Consider the following 18,673-nt stretch of genomic DNA (forward strand, 5'->3'; position numbering starts at 1 on the left):
GCCAGTTTATATTTTTATTTGTGTTCAGGTAAATTGAATCTATTTCAACAAATGTCCCTCAGTCACATTGCTTACACTGGAAATGACTGAGATTGACATTGTTAAAGCTACCTAGGCCTATAGTTTGCTGAGCTACTTAGTAGGTACTTGAAGTTCAGCCTGCAGTCTGCAGATATTAATTGGGACAGAAATTTAAACTATTATTTGGGATTTATTTCTGTGCTGAGAACAGTAATTGTTTTCAATTATTATGAGAATAACTGCAGTATTACTTCACCTAATTTTTTTCAAATTTCTAGTTCCTGGCTGCCAGTTGGGGAAGCGTGAAGCGTCCAAGGAAGCTCAACGCAGCAATGCAGAATTCCCGCAGATATTCAAGCCAGGCCTCGCTACAAAGTCTAATGAATTGCTGTGTACTAAGGTAAAGCGTGAATTTTAAACAAAAAAAAACTTCTAAATAATTTCCTATCATAATGTAGCAATCTGATGACACAATTTTTCAGTAAAACAACGCAGTAATGGAATAATTTGTTTTGAAATGTGATTGTGTTGTGGATTTAAAAATATTAGTGAAGTATCCAATATGAATATGCTGGTTTCAAATCGTGCAATGTGTTTAGCTTTGACATGATATATCATTGGTGATTGATGATCTTTGTGAAGTCTGATTCAATATTATTTGCAGACTCTCTTGATTTGTTACCCTATTAAATATTGACAATTCCATTCGAAGAATATTTATTTTAATAAAATGCAAATTCTGTGCAGGCTTGCATATTGGCACTTGAAACCCTGGTAGTATCAATGACATAATTAAGAAAAAATTTGTAACAATTTTTATTTTTTGTCACGTAACTAATTCCTCTTATTTTGTTAAATGGCCTCTGTGCAGTGCTGAAACTTGTTGGCATCAATTTATTAAAATTCATATTATGTGCTTCAGTTTAATGAATTTCGTTTGAATGTTCCTATAGTTTCTAAATTCCAAGCACTGATGGCTATTGTGTTGATCCAATTCTTGTTGTTAATTTTGGATGGCATTTCAGAGCTGCGTGAGGCAGAAGGCCATATTATGACCTTGTGGGAGCAGCCCCACGTTGAAGCTGGACTGGAGGCTGCAGCAACCCATCGTTAGAATTGTCAGCTGTTGTCCAGGCGAGTAAGTACCTACACTACATTGTAATAATTGATGGGTCTTTCTTGAAGTTTGAAATTCATTCTGTTCATTCATAATTATTGCTTGATTTTCAGGTTTGATTCTAATAATTCATCTGATTGATAAATGCAATGAGTAACAATTTTTTATTTTACATGAAGTAATAAAGAAGAAAATTGCATCAAAACAAGATTGAAATTTACAATATTTCATCCTAAATTTTTTTTTCTGTGTACATGGAATGTAAAGGACGGAAATGTGTTAAGACAGAAAGTTTCATTTGCTTGTACCTTAGTAGTTCAACAAGTTCAATTTTTTGTTTATGGAGTTTCGCTGGTTTCAACTCATCTTATGCTCCTTGCTATATTGTTGCTTATTTTTATCAGTGTTTCTGTCTTGCAGGCCTTTTTGACAGCACAACTGTGGATAATCTGGGCCTGCCTTTCCTCCCCAACGGCCCTCCTCTTCTCGGTGAGATAGCCCCGTGGACTGGGGCGACCTAACTGGCGTCGAACTCATCCACCACCCCTTCCCTGTGGCTACTCTTCTACGTCTGCCTCCAGAGGCACCGCTGTGCGTGCATGCGTGACAACCTCGTACAACACTGACAGCATTATCGCAACCATGAATAGACGATACCTTGAAGAACATCATGAACATGTATGAAAAATGTTGGTTTATTTTGAAAACTACGGGGCCTAGTTGGCATACGGTGACTGTAGAATTGTAGTTCTGTTGATAAATTGCATTGTATTCAATTACAAATTGCTGGCATGGGGTGAAATATATTGTTCAGAAGTGTCGTCTCGTCACCAAGCTGGAAATAATTAAATGGTATCCAATTACGCATTGCTGGCACGTGGTGCAAGATAATGATAAATTTTAAATCGGTGAAATAGCACTCAGCTGTTGTAAATACCTGTATTTCGTATTTTAAAAAAAATTTCCAATGTCGAGATAAAGTGGCTTGCATCAGTTCTTCTCGTTTGTTGAATGTAGTGTCTAGTAAACGTGATAGCTCATGCTGCATTCTTTGGTATTAGATTAATAATCGAGTATGAATTTAACCATCAAATTTATATATTTATTTTATCAAATGTGTTTTTTAATCAACGCTTTACCTCATCGATTTTTATGAGGATTTCTCGATTTACAATTAATGTGTTGATAAAAATGCCAAATGAAAATCGGCCATAGCCCATTCTTATCTTGATTCAGAAATTAATTTGAAGCTGTTGAAACGTATTACCTTAACAGATAGGACGGGTGAGGTAACGCTGAACTTAGGTTGATATTAGTTCCTCGTATACGTTTCGATTTGAATGGAATAATTTTCCTTTCTTGCATCGAAATATAATATGATTTTCACTACTTCGGGTTCGGTTAATGGGGATTTGTGAATTTTGTGGTTAAGGAAGGAGATAACCCATCGTTTAATCTCGTTTATATGACTTATGATTGAAGACTTCTGCATTATTTATGTTTATCCTATTTTTACGCTTTGCTCTGTCCTTAGCATTATTGATGTGTGTATATTCAGTGTCTTAGCATGTTGCTGAGTTTTTGTCAGAAATAGTTGTACCAGAATATAGAATAATGTTCATAAATGTGTTATTTATTATTATTGAGAGTATGAATGATAAAGCCCTTAGCATATCATACTCTAAGCGGCGTTTCTACCTATCCATATTTTTTTTGCATAGGTGATGTAAATGTGTTAAAAATTAATAATAAACGTTTAATTGCGTGGACAGAATTCTTTAGTTATCCCCGAAAGAAAATGAAATAAGCCTGAAGATAGCAGGTATAGGGCAGCGATTGGGGCGTATCGGCAGTAAGTGAGCCGGAGCCCGGCAGGATTGATTCGTTGCAGCCGAGCGCCAGCGCCCAAATAAGGCCTTACGCAGAACGTTTTGAACACCTTAATAAGCGGACATCCTTGCTAGTTTCCTGCTTCCCTGATGCTTCTATCGTGCTCTTGGTTCAGCGCCGGCCCAGCTCCTACACTGCTTCTAATTTTGACTGGGGATCGCGTCATCACGACATAATGTCCGACTGGCCCCACTTACCGTGCAGGAAACTCGGGCTGGAAGGCCACGACTTAAACGATCAACGATACTGAATTATTCGCGTAATATACTCATGACGAGTCACAAAATATGCAAGTGAGTCATAAAAGTAGATCAAATTTGGGTAAGTGCTGGAGTTTCCTAATAAGGTCGAGCTAACAAATTTAAATCATTTTCGTAAATAATTATAACATGGCCATTTCCTCAAAAGTTGATCAGTTTTGAATAAAATTACCACAATGTTTGAAAATGAAAGCGTGTATATATCCGATATTCACAGAATATTTTCATTGAATTCTACCTAAATCAATATTTTAGCGAAATTATGAATACTTTATTTTACGGGAAACTAATGTAAAAACATCAACATAGCGGCGTCGTGAATCAATGTTCTCTGCAAACCAGGACTGCATTATACAAGAATTCATAAGTTCAAATGGAATAGAAGATATTACGACGAAGATGATTGGAGAATAAGGAAATGAAATTTACAGATATTTTGAGGAGGAAATGTATAACTGAATTCTCTCAAGTGAACATTCATGGCTGTAGCTATGTAGTTTATTTAGTGTATATGTGTGATGAATGAATTCCGTGTGTTCCTTCTTATTCAAAAGCCCAACTTTTGACATATTCTTGGTATTATAGCTTCATTCGTACACTGCAAGTGTCCAGGAATATGAAGCTATCATTATAAAGAAAGATTTAAGAAATTGAAGTATATGTAATTCAGAGAAAACGTATGGCGGAGTAACTCAAGTAGAATTATATGACCTTGACTGTCGCGATGCACGTCGCAGTAGCGACTTCTTCCTCATAGCCCTGGCGTCATAAAGTTATAATTATGAAAATTACGTTCTTAGGTTTGTAAAAAGTACGCGTGCATAGTTGAATGGAAGCTGAACAAATTCAAGCCTGGGTTTAGTTTAATAGTCAGCCAAATTTTTGCCAATAACCTTGCGGAACGAAAGTTCTTGCTCATGCATTTGACAGACATTGTTAAAAAAATGTTATTGAAAGGCATTGTTGAAGAAACTATAATCATTTGATGGTCCATTAGTCTTGTACCGCTCAGTCGCTGGCAGTTACGCAGCGCTGTTGGCAAACAAAGCTTTTTGCTGCCGTGCGAGAGCAACAAGCGGGACAGAAGAACAACCGCAGCAGCCTAAAATTTGTAAGCAAATAAATGAGTAAATAAACAAATAAAGTAATATATAAAATAAATGCAGATATAATATGTAATTAAATAAGTAAAATAGCCTTTTTCGATGGGATTTCTTAGTGATTTGCTTCTTCACTAAGACGTACCTATGAATAAAAACATGTGAACGACGCACGAATAAAGAATATGCAAACAACGTACGAAGGAAGAACATGTGAACAACGTACGGATAAAGAACATGATAACAGCGTACGAATAAAGCACATATGAACAACGCACGGATAAAGAACATGATAACAGCGTACGAATAAAGCACATATGAACAACGTACGGATAAAGAACATGATTACAGCGTACGAATAAAGCACATATGAACAACATTCGGATAAAGAACATGATTACAGCGTACGAATAAATAACCTATGAACAATGTACGAATATAAAACATGTGAATAACGTACGAATAAAGAACATATGAACAACGTACGAATAAAGAACGTATGAAAAACGTACGAATAAATAACATATGAACAAAGTAAGAATAAATAACCTATGAACAATGTACGAATATAAAACATGTGAACAACGTACGAATAAAGAACATATGAACAAACCTGGCTTATCAATTAATATTGCGGTACACGCTGGGGTACCCCGTATATATAATATATTTCAGTTGGCTATTATTAATTTAATTACAAGGAAGCAAAATGTGTAAGTAATGTAAAGTGACGAATGGAGCAGAGAAATACCAGCGAGCTTGATGAGCATGGGCAGGTGAAATTACAAAATTATTGCAGCCAATTGATTATGTCGCTCATGCCAAGCCCAAACATTTACTAAGATCAGTCACATTTAGTTTGTTTCCTTACCCTAAAAATCGTGATTTTTACCCCAAAATGACGAGAGTATCGATATGATTTAACTGTAAATGAATTGGAACTGGAAGAAATTAGTTTGCGACTGTATACTAAAATAATCAAATAATCAGACTACAATGAAACGTCGCACGGGCTGCGTGTACTCAAATTAGCTCGTGAAATTTACTGTTTTTCCACGCTAACGGCGTCAGAGGCTGATTTTAAATGGCAATATTTGAAAATTCGCTCAAATCAATTTTTGCGGGCCTCATTAAAAATACAGTCTTGAAATGCAGATAATAACACATCTATAAGTTTCATTTTCATTATAGACCCTGCTGAGTCTCAAAAACAATTGTAAGTCAGCCTACTTGATTTAGTTTGGTAAACGTGATTAGCAGAAGATGATAATCTTCTTTTGACAAAAAATATTTGTTCGAGTTGTATGAAATTTAATTTTTAATGCTTATTCTATACAAATAACAAAAAATAAATAACAATGAAAATTTGTTAAAATATTTAATCTACATTTTCAATCTCACCCTGAGCATTTTCCCTAAATATGCGTTATTAATATGAAAAAATTTCATTGTAATACGATGGAGTAACGAATTTAAATTATTTATCTTGAAGCGTAATCGTACATTTAGTGCGTTTTCCATACAATATTTAATAGATAGAAAATTATGAACAAATGACGAAGTTATCTTATCTAACGGGTGAATACCAGAGGTTAAAATCATACATTATGGTTAAAAATAAATTTAAGTATCATGGAAATAATATGTTTTATCAATGATGTTTAAGAAAATGCAAATTTAATATTTTGAATTATTTTTTTTTATTCATCAAATGCACATTGATGCAAAGGCTTTGAATGAACTTTCTGCTTCAGTGATGACAGTATGTATGCATTTCGTGAACTGCTTACCACAGCACCGAGACACAGATATGGTAATGATTAACTGTGTTAAAGTGCCACACGAGTTCCACACGCCTAACAAAGGATACGTTTTACATGTTTATTTTTTATCAGTAGTTTGATTCCATTCTTCATATGTCTTTTTTTAAGTCTTGTGTGACCAATACAGCGAAGCTTTTATTATATATTAAGTGATGATTTAATTATAACAGATCATGACGTGTCTCGATGATTGCAGTGAAGAGAATAAATATCTTGGGGGGACTCAAGTATTTGCAAGCTTCCCTTGCACTACGAGGTATTTACTTAACATACCCAGAGTGTTTAGGGACACACACCCAAGGCCATGCTGAAAGCACCACCTTTTGACGGCGACTATGCGCCGTCTACTAGCGACACCGAGACTTTAACTGAACTAATTCCCGGGGCTCGAACCCACGCCTAGCTCCTCCACCTCGGTGCCGCTCTACCGTCGTCACTGCGCATACAGCGGCCCTATAACCAATGCGCTACAGTGACGCGTAGATGATACTTGAAGTTTTTAATTGTGCCTAATGTTAGTGGTGCTTGTGCTCTAAACATTGTACTCGTCTCTCAGGAAATATTACATGACAAGGCTCATAAATGTGAAGACATATTGGTGGCTGGGGAGCAATGAAAATTTCCCCTAAGTAAGGTGGAACGAATGTAGGGCAACATGGGGCAGCACGCCCCCCCCCCTTTTTTTAAACTAAATTTTTGATGAAGTTCTAATTGATACGAGGTGGTTCTTTGTTTTGTTTACATTGGCTTAGGGCAAGGCGCCCACACTTGGTCCCTTTACCACAAATGCATATTTTTCGTTTAAAAATGAACACTTTACTGTTAAAAATAAGAAAATGTAATAAAAAATATGACATTCACTCATTTATTAACAACTCAAAAAATCATATACTTAACTTGAAAAAAATATACTCTTGACTTAAAAAAATCTATCACTGACGTGAAGGAAAATTTTCATTGACATAAAAATATATATCCTTGACTTGAAAAATATATTTTTGCGCTAAAAAATTCGTCCTAAACATGAAAAAATGTATCCTTGACTAGAAAAAATATATTTAGTTGATCAGAAAAACAATTTGTTCCAGTTTCGTCCATAATCCAGATATTATGTGCAGAGAATTCGCACCTAATCGTGATTTCAGCCAACACCATAAAAACTCATCAATTTTTGGCTCATTTGTGTTGGCTGAAATAAATTTTTGGCAAGGCAAGAGTCAATAACTCGATAAGGGGTCATAAATAAGCATATTTAGAAACTAAACCTGCTGCCTTGAGGCGGCAAATCAAAAATCATGCAATATGAAGTGTAATTTGTAATTCAAAAAGCTAGTCATCGTTTGAAAAGGTCATTGAGACAAATCTAATGATGTATAACACGAGACTTCACCATGGGCGTTTTGCCCCCGTGACACGCGTGGGCCCGTTGTCCCACTAGGTATCATTCCAATTTATATCGTGTCAACATTTTATTTTGAAAGCTAATAGTCTAAACTTGATCTCAAAATTATCTCTATAAATATTACTTTGAAAATATAATTCACAGTAATTTCAAAGCTTCATCAACAGTAATCGAAAAAATTTTATTTAGCAGCAAAAAATTTTTATCTGGACTAAAACAGTTATTCACAAATAACTTAATAACGCAAATACTTAGCAAAACGTAAATCCGTACACTTCATCCCAGAGAAACTGTCGCCCGGCGGTAGAGAACACGGACCAATATCTGCCATACTTAGCGAGAAACCCGCTATGGGCCCGTGACTTGCAGTGGGCTCGCTGCCCCATGTTACCCAATTTGTATATTTTTTAAAGTTCAGAAGGAGCCGTTCCCATCAATTGTGATATTAATGGTTTTACTTACGAATTGCTTGATTTTGGAGCTCAATGCAGTATTAGGGAAATAATTTCTAAAGAAATTAATAGTTAAAAAACTAACAGCACTCAATGTTGTACGCGTCAGGCGCTGCAGGTCGGGCGCAGTTATGCGTTGCTGTTGAACAGCGCAGCCTCGCGTAGCTGTGATACCGACCGAGCTTGAGGCGGGGGGTCCTGCCTGACTGTCGTGGTGGTGGTTGTTTTGCTGTTGTTGGTTGGTGGTTTTTCGCTCATTCTTATTGTTCTCAATATTTAATTCGGTGTATAATAATAACTAATTGATCAAGAAATATACTAACCATCTAATTTTTTTATATGCCTGAGCTGTTGCCTGATGAGAAGTAAAAATAATTTATTTTTCTAGTAAAGAAAAATCGTTATTTGAAAAATGATATTCTATGCAGCGATATTTGGACAATTTTCTATCATTTTTCTCTGGGTGTATTTTGCATCTGTAGCATATGACGTTATATTAATCAATTTAAGCGAGCAAAAAACGCTCGAATAAAACATTTTTATCGTTGACTGCATATAAGCTAACAAGACGCGTATATCGCTGAGAATAAAACATTTTTATCGTTGACTGCATATAAGCTAACAAGACGCGTATATGGCTGAGAATATTTCGACCCGAGCGCCGGGTGGCCGAGTGGGAAAACATTGCAGCATCGAGTTGGGGGTTTGAATCTGGATGTGAAAATACCGGTCGAAATCGGCGAGGTGGCCGGGTGGTTAAGAATCTGCTTCAGGCCAACGTGGCGTGTTAAAAGATGACAGCACTTTATTATTACGCTGATATTATGAACAATTTGTGGTTATACTAGAAACATTTCAAATGGAGTTGAAGTGAAACGAATGTGTAGCGAAGAAAAACATAATTATTTAGAGGTAGTTTGACGAAACAATTATGACTTAATAATAGTTAAAATGAATAAATGTATATAGTATAACATCACGTATAAACTTATATTATATTATACTAATTTTATTGATCTTTATATAATTAAAATCTCAAGTTGTTATCGTGACCGACAATAACTTGAGATCCCCTCGCTAAAAACAATCACCCCTGTTCACCACCTACCGTACATCCTCGTGCCTCAAGTGTTGTTCATATCAACAATTTGTTCATCAAGTTTACCTCATACTCATTCATAACCATGAACTATGCTTACTATGATAATTCACCGTACACTATTGTAGTACGGAGAAATGGTTCAGAAAATATGACCCCGGCAACGGTGCCCACATGGTTCATTTCAACGGGTAACTTGGGCTGGGTTTAGTCCGCCGCTAACGACCAGGTGGCAACAGCGCTGCATAACTGCGTCAGGCAGGAGCACAGGCCGCACATTTTGCCATAGGATTTGCCTGAGTTCTATCGTTTTAGTTTGCCTTATTAAAAAACGATAGATTTTTACTTACCGAATTATAATTATATATTATATTATAAGGACTATTTAATAGAGGCTCAAATATCAACAAGTCTGATCTTCAAAACTAAGATATACTCACCATAATGTATGTTATGTTGTTTATTAATTTATTATTGTTATTATCTGGGACGACGACGCAGTCTTTGGTGTGGGAGCGGAGCAACAGCGTCGCATGACCTGCGGCAAGACCGGTCATGTGTCCAATGCTCCTGAAAACCGCAAAATTCTCCATGAGAACTAACGTTAACGTTAAATTAAAACACCATAATTTAAAATTAAATTAAATAACACCATCATTTCACTTTTTAATGTTGAACGGCGAATGATCGATCCACAAACATTAATTATAACTTCGCAGGAGATGATCCATCCTGTTACGTGTTTCCGTATTACGATCAAATGCATATAGAACTACTATATTGTCAATAGTATGTCAGTGTAATGCCAGCAAGCCTTTATTCTTCAGTTGTATACCAGATTCCACCGAATATAGTTCCCCAAATCTCTAGTCTCGTCTCTGCCATCTTCCTCCTTTCATATATTTTATATATTTGCCGAGTCAATATTTGCCGAGGTGCAAAATGGTGACCAGATTGTCAATGTGCTTCAGAGCTTGATTCTACTGTTTTCTTTTAACCAGGTAGTGCCTCACCATCGGGTGGAAGTGTTGGATTTCAATGTAAAGGGAAAGAGAAGCAAGGTAGCTTAAAGTGAAGCGAAGTGCATCAACCAAAATGCTAGTTGTGCTCAGGGTTTGAGGTTTGTTATCTGCACACCCGAAGCCTGAAAAATATATCTAAATGAAGAAATATTTCCAAGCATTTGCTTGCCGCGCGCCTCAATTAATACTTATCCGATGAGCTTCTGCGTGCACATGCTCTCATAAATGTCGGATTTTTCGTAATTAATCAAGACTATTCATTCGGATTGAATGCCAGAAAAATGCATAAACAGAGATTACTTAATTCGATTAAATGCGACCAACGTGATCCGATAAAATTTCCGGCAGAGCGTACGAACTTCTCGGAAGTATTATTTACAGCGGAAGTTGTATAGTTACCAACGGCCGTCCTCGAGGTCGACCTGGGCAACATGGCTGAAAGGGAAATCGAAAAAGGTCGTGTGCCTGTGAACATTGAACAATCGACTAGATAGATTTGTGTCCACCTAGATATTAGCCGAAATCGTATCTCACATATATTTATCAGTATTATAAATAGGTAAGTCACGTGTGAGTGGAGGAGAAGTTGAGCCTCAGAGCTCGAGCTCCTAATTACAATGATGCGGCGCCATAAGCGGCGTAGACCCCCCCAGGCTGGACCTTCAGTAACTTGTGCATACTCATGTGAGGCTCAGTTCAGGGCATGGATATTGCAACTAACTGGGCTGGGAATTTTATTTTATTCATTTACTTTCTTACTGTTGATTCCTTCCTGTTTTATTTTTTATTTTTATTTTTTATTTTTTTTTCCTTCATGTTACGTAATTTAGTATTAAGACATTGCCTGAAACCCTTGATTTCATGAATAATATTATTATTACAAAAGATCTTTATTATTACAAAAGATCAGCCCTGCTGTGTTTGGCGGCTCTGCCGGGTTTCACGGCTCTGTCGGGTTTCGCGGCTCTGCTTGTGTTCCGCGGCTCTGCCGTGTTCCACGACCCTGCCGTGTTCCGCGGCTCCGCCGTGGAGTGTTCTCTTCAACAGGTGCTAGGGAGAGTTCGAATTAGGCAGGCAGATTGAGTTAGGCAGGATTTTAATGATTAATGATAAAGAGCCAATTAATTGAAGTAGTTAAAGTGATTGAAGTGATTAATTAAAGTGATTGAAGTGATTAATTAAAGTGATTGAAGTGATTAGTTAAAGTGATTGAAGTGATTAATTAAAGTGATTAACAATTATAACTCAAAACTCTGTCGTGGGGCCGCATTGGACTGGTCTTCAGAGGCCCCTGCAAATTTGAAAAAAAAAAAAAAAAAAAAAGAGGTCGACCTGTGGCTTTAAGTCTACCCAGTGTAGACACCCCGAAAAGAAGAAGAAGCTGTATAGTTAAATAAATTTTAGACCTTCAGTAACTTATACAAACTCATGTGAGTCACAGTATAGACTCTAGGGCATAGCTACTGCAACTAACTGGGCTGGGAATTGAATGAGACACTGTCAATGTGGAGACATATGATGCCAACCCTCAATTTTGTATCCCCTAAGTCTATTCTCTACTTAGATACATACGAGCTAATGGTAATTGCTATCATCATCATCATAAACAAAAATAAACCATGTTCTCTATTCCAGTCATCTCTTCTTTCAATCTTTACCTTTTTTATGTGTTTTTTTTTTCATCTTTTATTATTTGTGTTGCTCAATTCAGTTCAGATGCCAGGCCACTGTGCAGAGAGTGGATGAATATTGCAAGATCTTTGGCTATGCTTCAGTAGCAAAATTTATGCCTTCAGAAGATCTTGCCCACACATTTAGATTGAAATTCTTTCATTTAATATATTTGTCAGTCTTCGGCCAACTATTTAAAAAAAGTAAGGTTTCCAGTATGTTGGATTGATCAGTGAAGCTTGTCTGGAAATCAGTAGCGATGAGTTCCCACCAAAAAAATTTAAACATCAACTTTACGATTACGTAGGTAGTTGCAGTCACATTAGAGCGGTCACACTGCATTATCACATGTTCAGTTGACACTTGCTGTACAATCAGACTGTTTTTAGGGTAAAATTAGTTATTTGGGGTAACACATGCATGCAACCTCGTAAATAAGTTCGTGGCTTGTAAATAGTTTTTCATTACTCAGCATAAATGGCTTTTAATTGAAAATTACCTGGCGACGCATCTTAAAATTACCCGGCGATGCTTAGGGATTAAAAACCCATATATTGGCGATGCTGCATCCACCCTCTGCACCATGGTAAGCTGACAAGTTACAGGACAGATTGTAATTTCATACCATTTTAATTGGGTCAAGTGAATTCCAGGGTGCAGAAGGTGAGCAGCGTCGCCAATGTATGGGTTTTTAACCAAAGCGTCACCGAACATTTTCAAAATGCGTCGCCAGGTAATTTTTAATGAAAAGCCATTTATGCTGAGTAATGAAAAACTATTTATAAGCCACAAACTTATTTACAAGATGTTCAGTTGACACTTGCTGTACAATCAGACTGTTTTTAGGGTAAAATTAGTTATTTGGGGTAACACATGCATGCAACCTTGTAAATAAGTTCGTGGCTTGTAAATAGTTTTTCATTACTCAGCATAAATGGCTTTTAATTAAAAATTACCCGGCAACGCATCTTAAAATTACCCGGCGCCGCTTAGGGCTTAAAAACCCATATATTGGCGACGCTGCATCCACCCTCTGCACCATGGGTGCCAGGGTGCCCCAGGTTTGTTTTTCCACTATTAGAGATGCTTTTTTCATTTTTTGTTGATAACTTAAAACTTCTTACCATGAAGCCTGAAAGATTTCATTAACGTGTTTGGGCTCATTTTAAAGGTCTTTTGCAAGGGCTATTGTATGGCATCTCAAAAAAATTCCAGATGCTATTCATGCCTGACAAAAAATTGCAAAAGAGAAGCACCCAAAATTAGAAATTACCACTGGAAGGCAGAGCCCTGGGAGTGTACTATCATCAATACTATGCACAGTGCATGCAGAATGTAGGTACCTACTCTCCCATTACTAACAGATGTCAGATAACAGTACTGAGTGGTACTCCAAAGTTCTCTTCTTCCTTGGTAGATGATGTAAATGTAGCATAAAATATATATGACATCTTAAAATAAATCATAGTTTAGGTTAATTACTTTTCATTTTATGTTGCCTGGTGAAAAATTCTATCAATTACATTCTATGCACAATTTTGTGATGAACAATAATGAATTAATTTTTCATTAAGTGAATTTTTTACTGCATGAGGTTAATGTAATCAAAATTCTTTGCTATTACTTGATTTTTTTGGAAAGTGAAGGCTTTGCTAATCAAAGTTCTACTGTAAATGCATTTTTAGGAGTGTCCCTTATTACCCCATCTTGGGGAAATGGCCCAAATTTTTTTAATGAGCTACACAAATTCCTTCAACCACGTTTTTAAGCCAACACCTGTGTGCAACTTTTTGTATGTAAATTTTTTTAATATGGTGAATATTTTTTTGCTACAGAAAACAACCATTTATAGCAGAGGTACTTTTCCAAAATCTCACTTTTCACACTTTTTTCAGGGATTATTTAGAAGTAGTAAATGTAAGATTTCTTAACTTGCTTTATTCTACATAGATAGGAAAAATGTTCAGCCAACAGCCAACAGGAAAACTTTACGCCACTATTTTTAGCTTTACAATATTCCAATTAGTTTAGCTGCTACATTTCTGCAAACTGATGGAGGTCTGTCCTGATTTACCCTGCCCTTCCCTTATTACCCCATTTGATGGTACTTGTTTTTCCTTTATTGATATGATATTACTCCATATCCATACATTACCGTATTATTGATGTGATATTACCGTATCCATGGACATGCCATTGATAATTGACAATGACCTTGTTCACTGCAAGCTTCATATCAGCAGCCCTATAGGCTATAGCAATTATTCTGTATATGTAAGCATATAGGACTGGGCTTATAATTTTGCACCATTTTATTTGGGTCAAGAGAATTCTCTGTGACAAAAAATATTATAAAAAAACATGCTTGAGCCCAAAAGGAATATTTTAGTGACAACCATCATATATTTTGAAGAAATAAACCTTAGTTTATCCTGTTTAAGTTAATTGCTTTTCATTCTATGTTGCCTGGTGCACAGTTCTATCTATGACATTACCTACCGGTATATGCACAATTTTGTGATGACTGATGATGCATTAATTTTTTGTCATGTGAATTTTTTTTACTGAGTGAGGTAAATGTGATCAAATTTCTTTGTTGTTTACCAATTTTTTTGTTAACTGGAGCCTTTGCTTACCAAGGTTCTACTGAAAATGCATATTTAGGGGTGTCCAGTATTACCCCTTCTATATAGGTAGGTACTCCATTGTGCAGAAATGGCTGCCATTGTGTTTTGGATTATACAAATTCTGTCTTTGAAGTTTTAAAGCTGATACATGTCTGCAACTTTTTTTCAAGCAAAATTTTTTTAATATAGTGAGTATTTTTTTACTACAGACCTTAGCAGAAGTACTTTTTCAAAATATCACTTTTCAAAATTTTTTAGGGATTTTTTAGAGCTAGTAAATGTATGATTTCTGAACTTTGTTTATGCTAAATAGATAATAATATTGTTGAAATTTATGCCACTATCTTTAGTTTAGCAATATTTAAATCAGTTTCACTGCTATATCATTTTTATACTGTGGCGGAGGACTCCAGATTTACCCCGCACGTTCCTTATTACCCTGTTTGATGGTAGTGCTTAAATGTCTATTTTATTTGTGGATCTGGAAGATGCTATACTTCATTGACAGGTATAATTTTCTTTTATTGTTCACACAATAGTTGAACCAAATATCTTGACAGTTATTGTTGAAAAGCCAGTTTGAGATGATGACTTGCTGTTAATGTTCTCCCGACAGATTCTACAGAAAATACTATTCATAGTTGTAGTTGGAGTCCATTGCAATGTCAATATTCTTCCCTGCAAGTATCATCATGCTGTTAATTCTTGTACATTCCATCCAGCAATGGAGGGCAGCAGCTCATCCCTACTCTCCATCATGACAGTTTACATCAAAGAGGAACCTGAAGATGAGGGAGCGGAAATAACTGTGAAGGATGAACCACTTTGCAGTGAAGAATATGAGGTGAAATATTTAAAAAGACTCATTTGCTAGTCATTGAATTTCACCCAGAACAAACAAATTATGGACAAATTTATCAAATTTTTAACTCTGCTACAGGTATCATATTTGTTTAGGTGCAAAACTCTGTGAAATAACCTTATAAGGAATGTTAGATGCTATGGCATGAATTGTTTACAAATATTAAATTTCAAATTGTGATATATGATTCACATTGTATTATTCTGTTTTCTTGTATTAAATATTTGTGTACCTAATTTTGAGTTTGATCCTATTTGAATTAAGCTAGGCCATGATCATTTTTATGCATGCATTTGTTCAAATCCACGCATGGTAACTAATGTTCCTGCTCATGACGTGCTGACCAGCAAACTCCACTTCCCTCATCTTGCGAGCCATGCAAGAAAGAGGTTCAAGTTGAGGCTCACGAGGCCTGCACCAGCGCCTCACAGTACAATGCTGCAGTGCCTCATAAGCAGGTTGGTAGAGCTGGTTTCTCAGTACAAATAAATTGCTGAGGAATTCAAATGTTGATGATAGCTGATGATCTGTCTGCATTGGCTGTACTGTAAATATCTCATCTCTTCAGCTCCTATTTTTAATACATTTATCATTTGTTGAACAATTTATATTCTCAATCCTTTGTTCTCCCATCCAAAGTTTTTGACTCATTTTCTGATCAAATATCTGTCTGTTTAATCTAAGCTTGTTGTTAGTATTCTATTGAAGGTTTGAAATGAACAGAACTTCTGTGGCAATATATACCTTCTCTGGTAATGTATGCTGCAATGGTGTTTATTTCTTGTATACTGGTATCTTGTTTTTCAGTTTTTTTTTTGTTCTGTATAAATAAATTAGAGTTGGGTAGGTATTTCTATGTTGGAAATGGATATGAATTCACACTTTCTTTCTGTATATTTTACAGATGAATTCTTTCTATATAATCCCCATATCAGGTATCCAAAATGTCATTGTTCTGTAAAAGATGTATATACATCAGGCACGACTTGAGACATTGTTTATGGACTTGCATTAACAGAAGTTCTGTGCCCTGATGTCATATCTATTTCTATTGCCAAGATGATTTTTGCTTTTATCAGAAATGTTCTAATGTACAAAATTGATATAATTCTTTTTGTGAATTCTGTCTACATGAAAAAGTGTAGAAGACAATGATAATTTTATCTAATATAAGTTTGAACACTGCAATAATTTTATGACTTGAGTTCATTGCCTGATTTGAAAGAATTGCTCACAAGAATCTGCTCTCCGTCTCCAGGATGTCTTGCCTTGCAATGTCCAGAGCAACATTGGACAGGATGAGTGGATGGCAGTTTCTCCTGAAAACAAGGAAAAAAATATTTCTGTTGCTGAGAAAAATATTTCCCCAGTGCCCAATAGAGCAGCTTTAGTCCAGGAAGTTCTCTTTGATCAGCCTGTGGCTGAGTTCAAGTCTTTTGAGTCAAACTTGTCCAACAAAGACAAGGTAAGATTAGCGGAGGAATTGCATAAAGTTTCCTCATCGACTGATTCATCCCATTCTAAAGTTCCTTTTAATGCCCACCAGTTGAACAAAATTGATTTTGGATCTAAATTTAAATGCAAGTTATGCAACTATGTAACAGCTAGGAAACAAAGTCTCCGTAGGCATTTGTTTTCTAAACATGGTTTAGGGGAAGGATTCAAATGCAAGTTATGTGACCATGCCACGGCTAATAACCAAAATCTCCATAGGCACTTGTTTTCAAGACATGGTCTGGGGGAAGGAGCCAAATGCAAGTTGTGTAATTATGAAACTGACAGACATGAACGTCTCGAAATTCACATGTTCTCTAAACATGGTTTAGGGAAGAGAGTAAAATGTGATCTGTGTGACTATGTTACTACTCGAAAAGGCAATTTCCAACATCACCTGTTTGCAAAACATGGTTTGGGGCAAGGATTTCATTGTGATCTTTGTGACTATGTTACTGCTCAAAAACAAAGTTTACAACATCATCTGTTTGCAGAACATGGTTTGGGGCAAGGATTCAAATGTAAGTTGTGTGATTATGCTGCTAGTAGTAAAGTTATTCTCAGCAGGCACCTTTCCTCAAAGCATGGTTTGGGAGGCTTAAAATGCAAGCTATGTGATTATTCTGCATGTGATAAATCTCGTTTAAATGAGCACATGTTTTCTAAGCACGGTCTGGGTAAAGGATTTCAATGCAAGCAGTGTGATTATGTCAACTGCAGAAAAGATTGCCTTGATAGCCACATGTTTTATATACATGGTTTAGGGAAGGGATTCCCATGTGAGTTTTGCGATTATGTCACGGGTAAGAAACGGTATCTAACAAAGCACCTGAAATCCAAACATGTTCTGGATTATGAAAAATCTAATAGTACAAGTACTGCTACTATGTCTGCTGACAATCCAATCTAAACTTTGTTGAGGGGGTTTTGTTGAATTCAGTTCGTGTGTATTGGTTGCAGCTGATAAATATCAGATGAAATGTGTACAGATTTATGGCAGTTGTTTGGTTGAAGTATTCCATATTGAGTTTATTTGCAATGCCACAATAAAAATTTGAATGAAACTTGCAAACTATGCACCTTCCATGTCAAGAAATCAAGGTCTTGATGCTCTGTAATCTGGTCGGCCTTCTCATTTTGTGCCCGAATTTTTAATTTTAAATAGAATCTTATTTAGATGAGATAATGTGAGTGAAGCAAATCAATTTTTCTGCTCTTATAATTGGTACTTAGTTCAATACATTGAAATTTTCAAGATTATTTGATTCAAGTACTTAGTCATTTTCATTACTCAGTTGGGGGAAGGGCCTCTCCAATAATAAACTTCTTAGTGGCAACAATAGTAGCCTCCATTTGTAGGCTACTTATTTAAAGTTGCCAGATTGAAATAACATTTACTAGGTTGAACATAGATGAGGTTTTTGATAATGATTTCTTAATGTAAATTTTAGGCTTACATAGCTAGAGATAACATCTACTCCTGGATTTGGAAGATTATAATATGGCTAAGATATTGTACTTATGATAAAATACATGAGATTTTATCTTGTATTAATATTCATTCAAAAAATACTTTTAAAGACAACACTTCTAAAGAGGCCAGTGTCTCTGATGTTACATGTGTACTATGAATTTCTTATTTTATTCTCGAATATTTGAAAGAAAAAAAATTATTTTATAAAATTTTTCTTTATTATAAGAAAAAATTAAATTTTTTACAATTATTTATTCTGTCAATCGATTCATGGATTGTCCCCAACTTTACGCAAGTGTGCAAAATTTCATATCAATTAAACCAGTAGAAGTGTGTTATATAAATGCTGAGTGTTATAT

General features: G+C 35.8%; 1 protein-coding gene and 1 long non-coding RNA gene across 2 annotated transcripts; both read left to right on the top strand.

The window, feature by feature from the left end:
• Positions 1–331: 331 nt before the first annotated feature.
• On the top strand, positions 332–1,638 carry LOC108671721. Its single transcript, XR_001930833.2, has 3 exons — positions 332–421; positions 1,047–1,159; positions 1,559–1,638. It is a non-coding gene; the product is annotated as an uncharacterized LOC108671721 (long non-coding RNA).
• A 9,960-nt stretch (positions 1,639–11,598) lies between these two features.
• Positions 11,599–18,435, top strand: LOC108671720 (zinc finger Y-chromosomal protein-like). The gene is made up of 5 exons (XM_047885014.1): positions 11,599–11,616; positions 15,207–15,328; positions 15,694–15,804; positions 16,605–17,204; positions 17,292–18,435. Exons 2-5 carry the CDS (start codon positions 15,209–15,211, stop codon positions 17,748–17,750), a joined length of 1,290 nt encoding a protein of 429 aa, XP_047740970.1. The 5' UTR covers positions 11,599–11,616; positions 15,207–15,208; the 3' UTR covers positions 17,751–18,435.
• The last annotated feature ends 238 nt before the right edge of the window (positions 18,436–18,673 follow it).

Source organism: Hyalella azteca, unplaced genomic scaffold (genome assembly GCF_000764305.2).
Source record: "Hyalella azteca isolate HAZT.00-mixed unplaced genomic scaffold, Hazt_2.0.2 contig2090, whole genome shotgun sequence".
Classification (NCBI taxonomy): domain Eukaryota; kingdom Metazoa; phylum Arthropoda; class Malacostraca; order Amphipoda; family Hyalellidae; genus Hyalella; species Hyalella azteca.